The sequence below is a fragment of the Lepisosteus oculatus genome, chromosome 15 (assembly GCF_040954835.1).
Source record: "Lepisosteus oculatus isolate fLepOcu1 chromosome 15, fLepOcu1.hap2, whole genome shotgun sequence".
Lineage (NCBI taxonomy): Eukaryota > Metazoa > Chordata > Actinopteri > Semionotiformes > Lepisosteidae > Lepisosteus > Lepisosteus oculatus.
Window position 1 is genome coordinate 31,317,326 of NC_090710.1, and position 18,465 is coordinate 31,335,790.

General features: G+C 41.3%; 1 protein-coding gene across 1 annotated transcript; it reads left to right on the top strand.

Annotated features, from left to right (window-relative positions):
• Positions 1 to 137: 137 nt before the first annotated feature.
• Positions 138 to 18,185, top strand: LOC107079496 (interleukin-1 receptor-like 1). The gene is made up of 11 exons (XM_015364125.2): positions 138 to 1,252; positions 6,196 to 6,275; positions 8,465 to 8,699; positions 9,217 to 9,379; positions 11,012 to 11,162; positions 11,935 to 12,000; positions 12,340 to 12,496; positions 13,060 to 13,202; positions 13,629 to 13,766; positions 15,215 to 15,379; positions 17,438 to 18,185. Exons 2-11 carry the CDS (start codon positions 6,203 to 6,205, stop codon positions 17,752 to 17,754), a joined length of 1,608 nt encoding a protein of 535 aa, XP_015219611.2. The 5' UTR covers positions 138 to 1,252; positions 6,196 to 6,202; the 3' UTR covers positions 17,755 to 18,185.
• Positions 18,186 to 18,465: the final 280 nt, after the last annotated feature.

Genomic DNA, 18,465 nt, shown 5'->3' on the forward strand with positions numbered 1-18,465 from the left:
TTTTCTTTTATTGTGGTTTGAAACGCGCTCACCAGCGCTGATTCGTCCTAATTTCGTGGCAGTACGGAGTCTATGCTGGATGCCATGGAGTCCACAGCTGGGGTACACACTGGACAGGACACCAGACCCTCACAAGGTGTACTGGGACAGTTTAGAGACACCAGGTGATGTAGTAAGAATGCATTAGGGTGAAGGAAGTAAACCTGTGTCTATATGGGAGAAAACCCACACAGACACGGGGATAGTGTGCTGGCTCCACACAGAAGGCACACAGGTCCCAAGAGCTGTGCCACCAGGCTGCCAGCATCGGCCACGGCAGTGTGGACCTGCAAGTCTGATCAGGATTGGTAGGGTGATGCGGAAAAGATGTTTCATTATGGGGAGGGCATTTTTTCCATCCGGCTGAATAGGTAAACGCTCAAAGTGTTTGGTTTTCCAAGTCGCGGGGAAAGGGATTCTTAAAAGTCTCACTGGCACCTTAGGCTGACAGATTCATATATCATAAATTAGCTTCTGAAGGAATGTCTGCAAACATCTCTGAACTTCACATTCCTACAATATGTCCCTGAAACTGATCTTAAAACTCACCTGGAAGTGACTGAAGAAGAATTCAGCTCCTTCAAAGTGACAAATAATTTCAAAGAAATTATCAGATGCATGAAAATAACTCTTCCTCCCACGATTGCTGCATCCCTTTATAATCTAGAACCCACACTTGTCTTACACCTAATCCTCTCATGATAACAAGGATCTTGTTAGCAATGCAATCTTGAGTACTGAAATCCTTATCTTTCTGCTTTCAGTCCATGTCATTACTCACTGTAAGTGACAAGATGTTTTTAAACTTTGAATTCAACATTTTTAGTGTGCACTTTGTTTGCTTACTTGGATGAAAAAACCCATGATTCTGAGAATGTTTTTTATCTTAATGTCCGTTGAAGATATGCAAGTGATGAAGCAAAATGTAACAGTTTCCTTCCTGCCCTTTAAGCTGCTCACATCTACAAAGTAGAGATCTGACGCTGATAGAATAAAAGGCGAAATTCTTATTTTTTGTCAAACTGACTTTAGGGGTGGGCGATACATGTAAAAACACATCACGATCCTTTATGTTAGAGACAACTTAGAGCAGATCACAATATTGTATAGTCTCGATAAAGATGTATTTTATTTGTTTGTATAACATTATTGTCGCTGGATGTGTGGTGCAGGAGATGGCCAGAACATGTGACACATAGCACTTGTCTTAAAGGTAGGACATTTATATTTCAAGCTATTCACCAAACATTGTGGGCTACTATGACATGATAAGATGAAATGATCTTTGTATATGGCCAATAAAGTGATCTTATCTTTTATTATTCCACTAAGTCTGGACCAGGCAAAGACATTGGCAGTGAACTGGCAGAGCCTTGTACATTACAGGAAAACCAGTTTCCTCGGAGAGGGAAAACCTAGCAGTATGTGAGGACAGCATTAGGAGGTACGAGCAATGTATTTCCCTTTCTATATTTCCGGAGTCTAGCTTCCCGTTGGGCATCGATCCACTTTATATCCGCTTTATCCCATTCAGGGTCACGGGAGAGCCGGAGCCTATCCCAGAGAGCAACGAGCGCACGGCAGGGTGCACCAGTCCCTCACAGGGCACACACACACACTCTCGCACCAGGGCCAGTTTTCCCAAAAGCCAGTTAAGCTACCAGCATGCCTCTGGACCGTGGGAGGAAACCGCAGCGCCCGGAGGAAACCCCGGGTGAACATACGGACCACCAAGTGCTCCGAGCGAGGCAGAATGCCAACCACTGCGCCAACCTGCCCCTCCTCCAGCTGACCATGTGATTCTATCATATGAAATAACATGTAAAAAAATAAACACCTAGGATCAAGATCAAACACTAACAGACAATAGACAGCAATGAAATGTACTGTAAATTGAAAACAGCTCATTATCACAGACTGCATTGACATGAGGGGTGCTCTTTGGAGTTAAGGTTCCAATTCTGACCTATCAGAAGGCATTGGTGAGAAAACAAACAATAGAAGAAAAATGGGGAAAAACAAATTCACGTCAACAGCTGGTGTTTGAAGGGCCACAAGGAAAAAGGCCGGAGACTGAGGAAGACTGTCTAAACCTTAAGATCAATATCTGAAGCTTAGGAAATAAGAGGGCCGTAGCATGTTACGAAATGAACTGAACGAGGCACTTGGAGCCAGGAAGTTACAGTTTCCTAATGTCTGAGAGAAGCTGGAGTTTACGCTCTATAACATTCTGCTGAAAAACGCTTTCTGCGTCCAGGAGATTGAATAAAGACTTAAAGAATATGTAGAATGAAACATATCAAACCTGCAGTGACGGAAACTGCAGGAACTACACATAAAACTGAGAGCAGGAGGCATTTTGTATCTGCAAGGTTGTGAGAGTGTGGAACACGCTACCTGGCCATGCTGTCGAAGTCCATACCCTGGCTTCTTTCAAGAAACCGCTGGGTAACACCAGACCTACTAACTAGCAAACGGGCTGTATGGTCTGAAAGTGCTCCCTTTCATTTTTATGTGTCCTTATGAATACATGAACGGGCCCAAAGGATTATTGTCAGGAGCAGTTCTTTCCGGGCCCTATGCGGACGACACGATCCGGAAGGTGGAGAAACAATAGGAAAAATATCATGCAGGAGTAGGGATGGAGACAGGGGGGCGTGTCCGAGGTGAGCAGGTGTCCAGGGGAAGTGAGTCCGGGGCAAACAATCCAAGCATAAATCCAAAAGGGAAATCCAATACAGGAGACCAGGGGATCCATCGAAAGTAATTTAAAAACCAGAACCGGGTCGGGACCGGCGAGACAGGAAATCAGGAACAGGAAACTAAAACCATAACGGAGCCAGACGCAGCAGGACCCCGGGCTCTCACGAAACGGGATTCAATGAGAAGCCCCAGGCAAATGCCTGCGTCTGGCTTTAAAGGTGGAACTAAAGAGGGGCTGGAATAAGGAACAGGTGTGGGGAATGGGACAGAACGAGGAAGGGCTGGAGCGCCCTTAAGAGGAGGAGTAATGATCGTGACAATTATAGCCAGTCACAACAATCATCCTCAGCAATACTGAAGCTTCTTATTTCAGTAAAAGACAAAGTGGCAACAACATCAGCGCAAATGATGCTGCCTGGTCCCACGATGCCTACAGCTTCTGTAGGTGAAGACATAAAATATAACCAGTAAATAACCTCTATTTGTACATTCGAGATGATTTAGCTATGTTTCAGCACAGTTTTGCTTTTATAGATCACATACAGTAAATGCAGGCAGAAAATAAAATCTTCCACATTTTTTGGAGATTATTATAGAACTATTCAAATAACAATATGTATAATTGATATAATAAATTATGATTATTATTTACGTTTATTATATGTTAGCCATTACTGGAATCTATTTGTTATTTAGTGTATGAAACTGTAACCTGCCATTGGATGAACAAATAATTTTGTGGCTCTCATTGCATGAGACCATAAGAAAGGTTACAAATGAGGATCTAAGTTAACTGTTGCGAGGAGCTCATCCAGTCATTTTTTGAAAGAACCCAGGGTATCGGTATCAACAACTTGCTTGGGCGGCTTGCTCCAAAATCCCACAACCCCTTGTTTAAAGAACTGCTTCCTGTTTTCTGATTTAAGTGCAATTCCAAGTATCATTTGTTCGCAGCTGTCTGATGGTGCTGAGAAGATTGTACCTGCTGTCTGAGCCTAGGAAATGTCCTTCACACAAATGACATTAAAACTTTATTTAAATGCTATTGATGATGCCTGTCCTTCTGACTTGTCAGCACTTTTTTACTTTTATAGATCATATAAATGCATTCTGAAAATAAAATCTTCCACATGGTTAGGAGATTATTATATAGTTATTATACTAACAATAATGTATAGTTGATATAAGAAATTAGTCTTATTCTTGTTCTTATTCTTAATTTAGTGCACTACCACCTTGCCACAGGACCTGAGTCTTTGATGCACACATGGGTATCTGGTGTGACTGAGGTCCTTATGACGACTTTTTATTATCGTTTTCAGTTCAGTTCACTTCAGTTTATTGTCATATGGACAAGTGCAATGAAATGCTTATTTGCATGTGTGCTCCTGTACAAAGACATTAAAGGAATCACCAAAAAATATAAACACAGAAAAGCAGCAACAGCAACGAGTTAAATAATATACAGTGTAAAAACAAAGCCAGACAAGCAGTGTGAGAAAAAACACATGTGTGAGTCAGTGGTGGGGGTAGAGTTCAGTAATCTGACAGCTTGTGGGAAGAAAATGTCTCTGAATCTGGAAGTTCATGCCTTAATGCTCCCCAGAGGGAAGAGGGAGAAAAGTGAGAAACCAGGATGACTGGTATCATTAGCGATAGTCCCAGCCTTCCTGAGGCAGCGGGTTGTAAACATGTGCACAGTAGAGGGGAGCTGGACTCCAGTGATGGACTGGGCTGACCTGATCACTTCCTGTAACACCTTCCAGTCAGACAATGAGCTGCTGTTATCCACAGATATGTCACAAAACTCTAGTCAGTGGAGGGAACACCATTCCCAACAGAATGGGATGTTAGTAACAAAGCACAAGTTAGTAACAAAACACCAGTGGTACTTTCAAAAACTGGAACAAAGGTTTCAGCACAGTCGCAGTAATATATCATAATTATTGTTTCCATACATCTGATAACATCCTTAGCGCTGCTTCTGGATTGTTATAAATAATAACAGTATCCCCTGGAAATACTCTACTACTGTATATACTACTATATCTACTGTACAAACATTTTGTTATCATAAGTGTGTCATAAAAAAATGGGCATAACCATTTTGTTGGTTCCTTAAACTTTTGAATTTTACTTTCTGTGAGATATCTGCTAAGCTATAGTGTTACCATCACTTAACCTGATCTAGTTCGATTTCAAAAACTATGCACTAGACCTCTCTGACCTTAATTAAGCTGTATCTGCACTGCTTAGCTGAGGATAAAAATGCAACAAACCCTTTTTTTCCCTTTTTTTTCTTGTCAAAGTTTGACAAGACCAAAGTTATGCAGTTTGACTGTCTTTATCAGCTCCACTGTTCTGTCAACTTTAGTTTGAGTATGGATCCTGCAATCAGTCCAAAGTATTTGGTTTGTAAGCTAAAAAAAAGAGATATTCCTACAAACGTGCTTTCTGTCAGTTCCTGTTTTGAGGGGGAGAATTAATCTGATATATCACTTTAGCAGATTAATGCAAATTTAGATGTACTGCAAGTTCTTGTAAGCAAACTGTAATCTAACTACTGATTTAAAGATTACAAGGAAAGGCGCTGAAGAAGGAAAAGCCTGAGTGAAATTTGTTAATTTTATCTCAGCTTACAGTGAGGTGAGTACTCACATTTCATATAGTTAATGCATAGAAATATACAATGATTGCATCAATATTCTTTCTATTTGAAATCTTGCAATAATTTTATTAGTTATCTATATACATTCTATATTAAACATTTAACATAGTTCTCTACTGAAGAAAGAGAACTAAACTACTTTAGAAATGTAAAACATTAAAAAAGGACTGAGCATTACACAACGTTTAATTAGAATTTCAGATAGAAGTGTGGTTTTTATTTGAATTTCAAGAAGGAACTTTCTTTTCAAACTGGAGTTTTTGTCAGCTGTCAGTTTTTGGCACAGTTTGTCTCTGTGGGGTAATGCTGTGGCTTTTAGTGCTTGATTAATTAGTGACCAGCTTCAACATTGTAATTTCATAACGTATTTCTGCATTGCAAACCTGAAAATCAAGAGTTAGTATTACTGGAAGAAGAAAGAAAAAAACATTTCCAGATATTGCAATATCATAAATATCACTGTGGTATTTCTGATGGGAAAGAACATCCAACTTCGATTGCAAAGATTTCTTGATCAATATTTTTTTCAGTAGCTGTACACCTGGAACATATTTGAATTTCTTCAAACACTTTCAGGTTGGACGATAAACCCTAGCCAAACACTTTTTGTTCTAATATAGTTTCAAACATTGCATAATGGTAATCATTATGATTCCACAGCATTTCTTTCTTAACAAAACAAGAATCTGCTGGAGCACAATTCAGTTGGGTATTTAAAAAAAAAGATAAAATGGAAATTTTAGTTTTTATTTTTATTTTCTAAACAATATTTTTTATTTCCGTAGAACCAAAATGGTCCATCTTTTACTCCTTTCTCACCTCCTTATGACCTGGATTGTAACAAGAGGCAGATCAGACATAGCAGGTAGGATCACTACTTTATTTGATTAACAGTGGTTGCAAGCTTACTTAAACAAATTACTTTATTTACTTTAAAAAATGAATTCCAAATTTATAATCCTTTAACTTATCTGTAGAGTGTAGTGGCACGGACACATTCAGAAAACAGATTCGTTTTCAATATTTGTAATAACCGTCTTGAGTTTAAACACTGCCTGTCACGCCAGAAACGCACACAACACCTTACAGCAAACAACACATTGAGACAAACACTACAACTTGTTCAGTAGAAAATCACACTAACAAAAAGCTCTTCACACAGAAGGAAAAGCAAGTGTAAAAAAGGTGTGTGCTTAACCAGGACCTAAACAACTTGACAAGATTTTTACAAGGGATGGAAGAGCACTTCACAGCCTCTGAGCAAAGGAGCACAAAGCCCAGCCAGCTAGACTGTGCCACATGCTAGGGGCCGGAGGCGAGGGCTCAAGAGAGCAGGCAGGATGGGGGTGTTTAAAAATCAAGTACTTGTAATCTTTAATCATTAATTGTTAAATGTGATCGCTATTGTGATCTTAAGATAATCCACCCAAAGTCTTAAAAGGAAGCTAGAGCACTTTGAACCTTACTCTGAATTTCTGAGGAACAGGAAGCGCTTAAGGAAGAATATTCTCTGAATTTATAGTTTTCATTAGAATCTGGGCTGCCCGGTTTTCAATGTGTTGCTGGTTTTGAGTCAAAATTCTCAAAACCATCTAGATTGAAGGCTGAAGAAACAATTCCTATTAATGAGAGAGGAAGAAAAAGTAAAATAGAAATAAATAAAAAGCATCCAATGAGCTGTTGTAGAAAAACAATATTAATGTCTACTCTACAAAGCAGCAACCATTGAAATCAAGATTGATTTCTCAGTTTCCAGTTGTGGAATCGCAAGACACAATCTGACCTCTGATGTTATCAATTTTATCATGTAAAAACTCAGAGAACTTTGTGCACAGGAGAGTAGATTCTTCAGTTAGCATGTCATTAGCTGGGTCTGAGAGATTATGTACTCTTAGAAATAGGGTTATAGGTATTTGTCCCTTTTTCTGAGCATTTGACAAAAAAAAGCTGAGCTGGAATCAGAAAGGGCATCTCTACAGGACTGCAGTGATTGCTTAAAAACAAAGAAGTGCTTGTGAATGTCTCTGTCCTGTCATGTAATTAGGTTTGCATCCTTCAGATTCCATGGAGCGAAACGTGATACTAAGGGCAGTGACATGTGAATGAGACTTTCCCTAGTCCTGTCTGCAGATAGGGAACCAGAGGTTGGGCTACTGCATAAAGTAAAAAAGAGTTCTTAATGCTAGTCGTTAGAGCACAATCACAGGAACTGAAAAAGGATTAGGGAAACATCTGAGTTAGTAGCTCCAGGCACAAGTGGCACAAGGTCCCAGTCTAAGAAAGTGCTGGTCACTGACTGGCAGACCACAGCAAGGCACAGAACTGCAGTGAAGGAAAGCACTGTTATTTGACATTCATTTTCACCACATCACCATCACTTTCCATAACTGTGTGTCCAGTGGAGGGTCGTGGTGGCGCGGAGCCTGTCCTGATAAGCTCTGAGCACCAGTACTGGGTACAGGACGGTACCGCCAGCACTGTGCATCACAGGGCTCACACACAGACACAAACACACACACGTACTGTGTGCTCACACATAAGCCAGTGAAGCTGCCAGCGACGTACTTGGATCGAAGGTGGAAACCCGCGCGAACACGGGGAGAACATGTGAGCTTCACACAGATATCCCTCCAGGGAGTGAACCCAGGGCCCCTGCCTTGTGTGGCAGCAATGCTCATTCCTGTGCCAGCCGCATGATTATTCCGATTTCCTCAAATTAAATTCATTTTAATTACAATTAAAAAGAAGAGCAGGGAATCGTTCAATAAGACTAAAATCCTGCCGTGGGGGCCTAGATATACTGTAAGTACCACTGTTGAAGGCAGGAGAGCAACCGATGTCAGAGCCATGCAGCCAAATGAATTCCAATCTGGCGCAGACAAAGTTCTCGGTCTAATGCTGCATGGATGCACGAGAGCCGGCCCCCCCCTTTTTTCTCCAAACAAACGAACTCAGGGCGAGAGACTGGACTGACAAGGTGGTTGTCCGGATGATGCTGGCGTGCTTCAGTCAATCGTCAGCCTGTAGATGGCGCCGTGTGTCCTGTTGTTCCAGACAGCTGTGAGTTCGCAGACCGCGGGGAGAGCTTCGTCACCGAGCAGGAGGCAGTGCGCTTGCTCTGTTATCTGGGAGTGGATGCAGATGACAGCAGCGGGGTGGCCTTCACGTGGTACAGCCATAAGAATCTGGAGCTGCCTTTTTCCGAAGCAGAGCGAATCCACCACCATGAGGGAATACTGTACTTCCTGCCCGTTCTCCTGACGGACTCTGGGACGTACACCTGTGTCTGGTAAATTTATAGAGGTTTGCTTTGCCAGAGGAGGGCCGACACAACACAACAGAATCATTCCTGAAATAAATGAGTGTAGATATTAAAGTATGTGTCCATTCTTGACCTTAATTGAGCTATGAAGCATTAGCATTTTAGATGTTAAAACCTTCACAGCAGAAGCAGGAAAGCATTTCCCTACACGTATCATTTGCTTTCTACCATACAGTTCAATACATACAGTACAGTACTTCAGTTTGCATTTCGCCAATGCACAAATCCTATTCCAAGCTTTTTGTTCTGCTACAAAATACTGCCATCTTGTAACTCGTAAAAAATCACACTTAATTGAAAAAAGGTCACTAATGTCAATCTTTCTCTAATTGTTACAAACCAGTGCCTAAAGTCTCTTTTCCTAAATCCTTGAGACTTATTGATGAAAACATCTTGGAAAGTAGGCTGTTGTTACTGTATGTCAGTTCAGTGTTGTCAAGCTGAAATTCCGTACAACGAAACCTGAGTAAATGTCCTGTTTTAGGAATACGACCGATGAGTGTTCGTATTTTGAGAGGAAGGTGACTGTCTATGAAGCAAAGCCTTTCAATTCCTCTGTCCTCTACACCCCTGTCACGACTTCTGCAGTTAATCAAAAGATCTTATGTCCTGATTTGTATCCCAATGCGACTGTAACCTGGTTCAAGGCAAGTACATCCTAGTTAATTTCATTTATAACACATAATGTATGCAGGGCCATTTATGTCAATAAGAATTAGACTGTACTCAATTCAGGAAACATGTCATGAAAGGACAGTAAACTAAAATTTAAAAAAGAACAATTTAAGCAAGAACCGGTATTGGTGTGCTGTAGGTGCGACAGAGCACTAACCCTGACTAATTGTGTCATATAATTGTAATAATTATAATTTATTATTAGATTTAGAATTCTAGATACTGTATGTTGATGGTCTTTTAATTCCTTCAGCTGTTACTAGATGATTTTAATCTCTTCTGTTTGTGCTGTTTTAAATAGCATTTATTGATGTGTTGCATTTATTGCTATATTTTATTTACACTAATTAATGGGAAAAAAGACTCCTACTTGAACAGAGAAGGCTCAGGGTAGGAAGAGAACAAGAACAATCTGAATTCAAGGGTAGAAACATGTTTTTTAGATAGAATTCCAGCAACAGAGCAAACCAGAACATGCATTTTGATTGAGCTCATCAGAAATGATTACTTGTTACACTGGCATGATCATTCAGGTATTATTAATACACTGGTGGCCACAAGACTGCTGTAGATACTCTGTAGCGTCCTGCCCCCTGGGCTGAGCTTGACTGTCCAAATTTTGCAGACTCATTCCCCCTCTCTCTATAAATAAGGGGACCCCCTCTCTCATGCCAAACCCCCAAGATGAGCCGTTATTCTCTCAGTTCTCTGCCCTCCTACCTGCCTCTCCTGTGAATGTACCAGAAAAGGGCACTAGAACCAGAGAGGTGCAGTTCCAGTCTCCTGCCTCTCTTCTTACACTGCTGCCCACGCAAGGGGAGGGCGCTCCGATATTGTAGCGTCCCCCTTCCCTTTTTTTCAAAGTCTTTACCACGTGGCGCAGATTTTTTGTTTTTTTTCCCTCTGGTTCATTTCCCTTTTTGGGCACAAGCTCTACTTCACTGCCCTGGCTCCTCCTCCTCCCCGGGAGATGTGTGCGAACGGAGAATACCTGACGAGGTAGCGACGTACAGATCTAGACAGGGCAGGGTAGGGCTCCTCTGGGTGAGGCGGGGGTGTCCGCTGTCTGGCTAACATCGCCGAGGGTGCTCGGAGCCCTTGCAGAAGCAGGGGGTCCTGCAGGTGTCACCTTAGCTCCCGGCGCTGGTTCCACAACAGTTCAACTACTTTCAGGGCCCGCAAGTCAAAAGTGACGGCCCTGGACATCGGGACGCTTTGATACAGGCAGTTCCTCTGTCTCCACCCACGTGGGCAGGATGTCCTTTTTTCATTTGTCAAAGTTGCCTTTTATGGCTGGCAGTTTAGGTAGGTAAGGCCTCGATTTCCCCGATATGTGAGACTGTTTCTGCTCCCGACCCACTTAATGAGAATTTTACACTCTGATTCCTAGAATATACCTGCATGCAAATCTGCAGTTGTCTGAGTTGTTTCTAAATTTAAAAAAGAATCAGAGATACTGTAGTCTGTTTCCTGACCCTAGAGTGTCACATTCTCTTTTCTGAGCTGTTGGTAGCAGTGCACACATTTTCCAGAAGAGCTTCACTTTGGCACGTAGTTCATGTCGTGTGTTCACCAGCTTTTTTTACTTTCTGTTCACAAATTAGGATTTTCAGGTTCTTCCAAATGCTACAGAAGACCATGTGTATATATTTGATACAAACCCGGGCGATAATGGAATCTACACGTGTAAGTGCATCTGGGAGCATAACGGGAAGGTGTTCAATTTCTCAAGATCCTTCCAACTAGAAGTTGAAGGTAAGAAAGCAAAATGCAAAGCCACACTTCTTTAAATGATAGATTGTAAATGGAAGATGTTCTGTAGAGTCTGTGTGATATGTACTGTGTTACTTTTATGAAGCTACACTTGTACTGGATGGGCTATTGCTCTGAAGCAGATTTAATCATGTTCAAAGATATTATTTTGGGACAATTCTGCTTAAAAGCCATGTCCTATTTTCCTCATTCCTGATTCAGAGCCAACAATCAAAAAGTTCTAGGAAAATTCTAAAAGAACCCAGCAATAGACACGTATGTTTAGAGCAGAATCCACTGTCAGGCTGAGTAAGAACAGCAGCCAGATGTGCTTTTGGGCAGGCTGGGCTACCAAGACCTCGACAGGTACTACTCAGGCCAGGTGAAAGTCCAGGTGCGTAAGAAACGATTATCTCCGTTTTCTGCTGGACTAAGCAGATTACAGATGAGAGGGGACTGTGGAGACTTGCTTTTTAAATTTTTTTATTGGTAGGTTACTGATAGAAGAATCTCATCCAGCTGCCATGTAAGGGATCTCAGAGATGTCAAATGTTGGTTTTTTTCTCTTTATTGTGCATCATGAGAATTTGATTCTGGGTTTGGGTTGCAGTGGCTGTTAATCGATTAAGTGAGGGAAAAAAAAAAACCACCACAAATTTTTCCAATCGTTTGTGGAGGGCAGATTTCACCTTGCGTGCAGCTGTTTATTTTCCTGGCCCCGGACTAATGCAGTTGCCGGAGCCTTTAAAATGCCTTTTGCTCTCTTCTTGTGCAGTTCCCTCAGCGCTGCATGCCCCAGTGATCCAGTATCCAGCCAACAACACTGTGATAGCTGAGCCTGGTAAGGACCTTTCTCCTCCACTTAACAGCTATCCATTATCAGAGCAGGACTGACAGAAGGCTAAAGGAGCAGACTGCATCACCTGCCCTAGTATCAGTGTATTGCAGTGAGTCACCAGCCCCTAAATGCCTGTAACATCTGTATTCTAAACAAAGAAAGAACTTTTATTGCTTATCAAGCGATTTATCCACTAATGAAAAAAAGCACTAGAACTAAGTTTCACCCTACTGCATGCAACCCAGATATACTTTGGAAGACTGGAACACTATAGTTGCTGTCCCCAATTGTGTGTGGCAGAATTACGTGCAGAAATACTCTGAAGAAATTTTTTTTTTGTAGGTTCCCCCCAAAAAATTGAATGTATAGTCTTCTTCGGTTTCGATGTGGAAGACACTTGCTCAGTATGGTGGGAAAAGAACGGGACGTCTGTGAGATTTTCGAACGGATACTCGCAGAACGTGACAAGGTGGTGGAGCCCCAGGGGGGTGAATGAAAGGTGTATGGAAAGAGGAAACACCAAGCCATTTCCCTGGCTCCCTGGCTCCTGTTTATGTCAGAAGAGAGACCACAACAAAATTTATATGACATACAAATTTAAGATATTAAGACAAAGCTAACGTCTTGGATGTTTAGTTACAGATTTAAAGGAAAATTGATTGCACAAAAAAAATGAAAATTATTATTTTTATTTTTTTTAAAGAAGCACCTCTGTTGTTCCTTTCAAATATGTAACCTTTATAATTCTAATGCATTCATTTATAGTAAGTATTACAGTCCTCGTTTGTACTCCTATGCAGATGTTAAATGAAAGGGAAATGTTTTATATGATATGAACAGAATTGTTATACAGTTTTGAACAGGAAGCTCAAAGGATGTGTTAGCAGCAGATACGCCACATGGATGGAGAACTAATGACAAACTGCGAGGATTGTTTTAGTCAATCATTGACTGAAAGTTAGATTGTCAATCTAACTTTGCCCAAGGGCAAAACAACGTTTTTGTCCTATATTTCCCAAACAGGAAGCATTACTTGTATTATTGTCTGATTGTTTTTTCCAGATACACAGAGAACAATCAGACCCTGTACAAGGCCACTCTCTCCATCGCCCGTGTTTCTCAGCAGGACTTCCACTCAGAGTTCAAGTGCACTGCAATGAACAGTATTAAGTGGTTTGAAGGTTTTGTCTTCATTCAGCCCCAGCGTAAGTGGTCTCTCTGACGTTTTAAAACATCGGACATATAAAACTCACTGTGCTACGGTGGAGGCCAGATCACCAGAATAACTCCATGACACAACAAGGCCAGAAGAAAAAATAGCTCCTTTACTTTTGCTGCCTGTCTTGCATTTTACATTTTTTGTTCCTCTTTCTGGGGTCTTGAGTTCATTTTGTTAATAAAAACAGGAAACTGGGCATATTTAAGGGTGGTGGGAAATTTTCTCCAAATCTTAGCATTTTCTAACCTGTCTATCATAAACATACTTCCAAAATGAAATGTGTAAGTTATACATTACATTTGTTGCCACTCACAGAATTTCATTCTAGGAAGTCTTTTTCTGCAATTAGCACATTTTCTTTTGTACAGATCTCTCTGAATTCTTAACTTCTTCTCATTGCTTGTTAATACAGCAACAATCTATAGAAGCTTTGCGATAAGCCTGCCTGTCTTGCTAGTCCTTCTCCTGATGTACGTGGCGGTCAAGTATTATATGATTGACTTTGTGCTAATCTACCGGGATTTGCTCAAACCTTACTGCGCTCACAGAGGTAAGTGTTGAATTACAGCACATTCAACCTTACATTTCTTTGCCAGCTATCTCTAGCCTGTCATTTTAAAAGAGGTTTTATCGAGGGTGGAACACGATCGGCAAAATCTTGATATTACAGTCTGTTTAATTATCTCTGTCTCCTGGCGTCCGTGCGGGTAACTGGTGGATGCAAAATTGCCTGCCGTACGGCAAAACAGTTCTTAACGTAGTTTGCAAATGTAATTATCAAGGAGTGTGAAACAGAAGTAGTACTGTAAGTACTGCAGGCAAATCTAATAAGGTGCCAGTTGTAGGCAGACTGCATATCAGGCTGATGCCTCTGGATCGGTGTGGGGTCAAACATACATTTTTATACTTCCTATTTTTTTAAAATCCCATAAAACATTTGTCTTGTGCAACCTGTGGAACCGTTCCAGTAGCATTGAAAAAGTTGAATGTACTGAACAATGCTTTGCACACCTCTCTGACTACATTACCTCAAAGCAATAGATCACTTTATTGTCCATATACAAGTTCTTGCATTAGGAATTTGTCTTTTCCCATACCCCAGCTTGCTCTCCATGAGACACACAGACAGGGAGAGAAGCTGGGGGTCAGAGCACAGGGTCAGCCATTTATACGGCGCCCCTGGAGCAGCTGGGGTTAAGGGCCTTGCTCAGGGGCCCAATGGAGTAGGATTCCTCTGCCGGCCGTGGGATACGAACCGGCAACCTCCCAGCCACAGATCCTGAGTCACAGAGCCACTGCCCTGAGCAGCATCTATTCCAACCTTTAGCTCAGATAGCTCAGAACTGGAAATATACGTTCCAGTTTATTTAACGATATAGTGAAGACCGGATTGTTCTGGAAAAATCATGATCTTTCTGCTTAAATGGCAAGGAAGTGAACACCACACACATTGATCTCTTTTTCCTGTAATGATTGCAGAAATAGGGCTTGTTGTGTGTCAGTTTATGGAGTACTGTACTGTGAATAGGGTGCTGCACTTCAGAAGTGGATGAATTTCGTCCCCTGATACTTACAAATCCTTTTGGGATCCTTTGTAATGAAAAGGGCCATATCCAGCACTTTGGAGAGTCTCGTTAATACCATTGTATTGTTAATGCTGGTTTTTTTTGTGGCGCATGCAATTACTACGTCTGACCACAAGATGACTCTCTTATACTAGACACGCCATCAGTCTCCAGCGATCCAGATTTTAAACATATTGTTTTGGATTCTTACAAACTGCTGATTAAATATCACAGCTGGCCTTCTCGTTTGTTAACATATACTACGCAACTTTTATAACTTCCGCAGAATTTTATATTTTTATTCCTGTGCTTGCGTCCTACATTTTTTAAGGAAACGAGATCTGGTCATCAGGGTCTTTGATAAATACCTGCGGTTGTTCGTGATGTCTCGATGTGTCCAGGAAATGAGGTAGATGTATCTTGACTGTTTCAGACGGAAAGGTGTACGATGCATATGTTGTTTATCCAAGACACAACCTTCAAAAATCGTCAGAAGAGAAGATCTACAGTTTCGTCAACGTGGTTATGCCTAAAATTCTGGAAACGAAGTGTGGCTATAAACTTTTTATTTATGGAAGAGATGATTTACCTGGCCAAGGTAACCTATTATAATATAATTAAAATATGACATTTCTATGCGATATTTCTTCACTTGCTTAAATTCTTTGTTGTTCCCTGACACCATCAGTATTTTTGAAAATCAGCTCTTAATACACTGATGAAGAATTAAATGAAAAAGCAATGGTCTGTGTTTTGTATATTAATAGCCCGGGTATAATGATATTTACATTGTATAAAATCACCAGATACACCTATTTATTAAGTAGTGTATTCCCCCAGGATAACAAAATACTGAGCTCAAGTCATGTAATCTCGTTACAATCCATGTGCTCACCGGCTGGTTACTGAGTTGTCTAAAAAAGGGCAGAATTATCTGATTAGGAATCTGTTGGAATAGCCATTCAAAATATGTGATTTTAACAAATGCACGAGCAAAGAAAATATACAACCATGTCCCTGCTGAGCAACGCCTGTTGAGTGTGAGCCAATGAGAATGAAGCCATCAGCAGACTAGTCCAGGACTGTCACATTCTGCGCTCAAGCGTGCTTGTTTTCAGACTGCAGGGGCTGTAGCACAAGACATTCCAGGAGGGAGTAACCCTGGGTGTTTCCCCACTTTGCGTGCTGTAATGGGATCTTCTAACATAGGCAGGTCCAGGACAAGAGACACTGGCACATAGGTGTTAGGTAAAAAAAAAAACAGTGCTCTTTATTTACAGTGAGGGAAATCAGAAACCCACCAAACACAAAAGGCCTCAGCTCCTTTTTGAGCTCCTGTTTAGACTTCTACAGTTTCTGTTTATCATGCCAGGCAGCTAAACTGCTTACCAGCTTCTAAACAAACAACCCACAACACTAAAGTCTCCCTCTGAGACTCTTCATGAAACTGAGTCAATTCAATTCAAGGCTTTATCAGCATGACCGATTGGGTACAATCAGTGTTGCCAAAGCAGATAAAAATAAAATTAACATGAAACAAAACAAAGCAGAACTAAAAAATAAATAAAATAAAATCTACAGATATATTACAGACATTTACAACAAAGACATATCATGAAATATTTACATATACTTTAAACATATTGAGCATTATTGGGAGACAGACTCACTGTTCCTCAGGCTGTGACAGGAGATCACACACTCTCACAAAGACTACCCAGTCTCTCTCCCAGATATCCAAAAACACTCTCCCCCACAAAAAAAATCTCAAAATTCAGTTTCACTGGACTCGTGAGTTCTCCAGGACCCCAGTTCCATGGTGAGTCTTTCTCCCTTCGGTGACAGTTGCACACAGTATCTGCCCCCTGCCCCCTGCCCCCTGCCCCCTGCCCCCTGCCCCCTGCCCCCTGCCCCCTGCCCCCTGCCCCCTGCCCCCCAGGTGGCAGATTAATTGACCACTGGACACAGACAGCCTCGGCTTCCTGCTTTTTAAAGGGTCACACGGTCAGGTGACTAGGGTGGCAGCAGCTCATTCTGCAAAGGCTTCTGGGGAATGTGGTCCAGACAAGGCTGCCATGCTTTCTGGACTGGCGGTGCTCTTGCACCCTGCATTAACAGGAGGACTGCAGCCCACCATGATCATGAAAATGATTTACATGGCCAGGGACCACGCTGGGCTAATATGTTGGCATCTACAACCTCTGTGGCCCACAGAACATCTTAAGTGGTGATGGGGTATTAATTCCCCAACTGCTGTCTTGTCCTTCAACAACAGGACAGAAGACATGTGAACCAGGAAGTGTGGCAGAACATTTCCCAGCTATCAGCCCAGAGGATGATCAGCCCTGAGCAGGAATGCAGGCTTTGCTTTCATGTGCAGGAAGACACATTTTTTTCTACATTTCAGTTACTGTAGTTCTGCGATTTTGTTTGCTGTCAGTTGATACTATATGATAAAATTCACTTAGACGTCAGCGATGCATTTCTTTCGTGCATCAGTCTGCTTACGTGGATTATAATTCAGATTCACCCTCAGAGTTCCATCCTAAAATCTGAAGTTGTTATCGAGCATGTTAGCATCTTTCTTTTCATTTTCTCCTTAAGCTAACATGAAACTATGTAGTTCTGACAACAGTGTTTCTCGTTTTGTGTACAGATCTCATTGAGATTATGGAAACCAGTATAAAGCTGAGCAGAAGGCTCATCTTCATTTTATTTCCTGGATCTGCATCAGAGGAGACCTCTGAAGAGGTGTTTGATAGAAAATTTGGATTGTACACTGCCCTGGTTCAAGAGGAAATGAAGGCCATCATGATTGAGCTTGAAAAGTTCGTTAGCTATGAGCATCTCCCCGTCACTCTCCAACACGTTATTCAGAAGAGAAGACCTCTGAAATGGAAAGGAGAAATGTCACCCAACTCAGGGTTTTGGAAACATGTGAGATACCGGATGCCAGGCCACACGTCAAGCTAAGCTGGAAGCGCTTCAGCTGGGACTGTGCTACCTGTCGATTGTGCCTTCAAATCCAGTTCTCTTGTGTGCTAGGCCTGGCAGTCTTGGCTGTTCTTTTATTTGTGCCCTTTTGCTAAAGACCTGTTTCCTCAATGTGTTTAACAAGGGCTTTGTGATCTTGCCTGGAATCTCTGAACGATCCAGTTTCTTTCAATGAGAAACGGTTCTGTTCTCTTTAAGCTCCCTGAGGTGTGAAGCGGATTTAATGCATTGCTACTATGCAGTCGGAAATAGTAGCAAGAGTTAAATGTTAAGAAAGGGGTTCACATATTGCATTTTTGAGCCTGTTCTCTTTTTCATATAATGGGCGGATGGCTCTTTGCTCGATTGCTTTTATCCTGTAATGTCTTTACAAAAATCATCACTAGCTCATTTTATATATTATTTTTGTGAGTAATAAATGTATCAAATAATTAAAAAGATGTTGCTTAATGCTTTATTTCATTTTGTGATTGAAAGGAACATGCTTTCCAATTTTCCCACAAATAGTTATAATACTTAGGTATGATATCTATTATAGGAATATAAACGTATCTATATTGCTTGGTTAGTGTTGATTGGATTAATGAAGTCAAACATTTGTCATTCATTCATTTCCTCCTATACCTAAAAAGGAAAGACAACGTCAAAACGACTGGCTTCCTTCTTCTTAGAACCTTCAAGGGTCAGCGC

What these genes read in the sequence shown, in the direction of transcription:
- LOC107079496 (XM_015364125.2), top strand. Translation starts at nt 6,203, where the DNA reads ATGGTCCATCTTTTACTCCTTTCTCACCTCCTTATGACCTGGATTGTA. An exon ending in CGACTGTAACCTGGTTCAAG is followed by an intron (nt 9,380 to 11,011) that starts GCAAGTACATCC and finishes TTCACAAATTAG; the next exon opens with GATTTTCAGGTTCTTCCAAA. An exon ending in CCCAGGGGGGTGAATGAAAG is followed by an intron (nt 12,497 to 13,059) that starts GTGTATGGAAAG and finishes TGTTTTTTCCAG; the next exon opens with ATACACAGAGAACAATCAGA.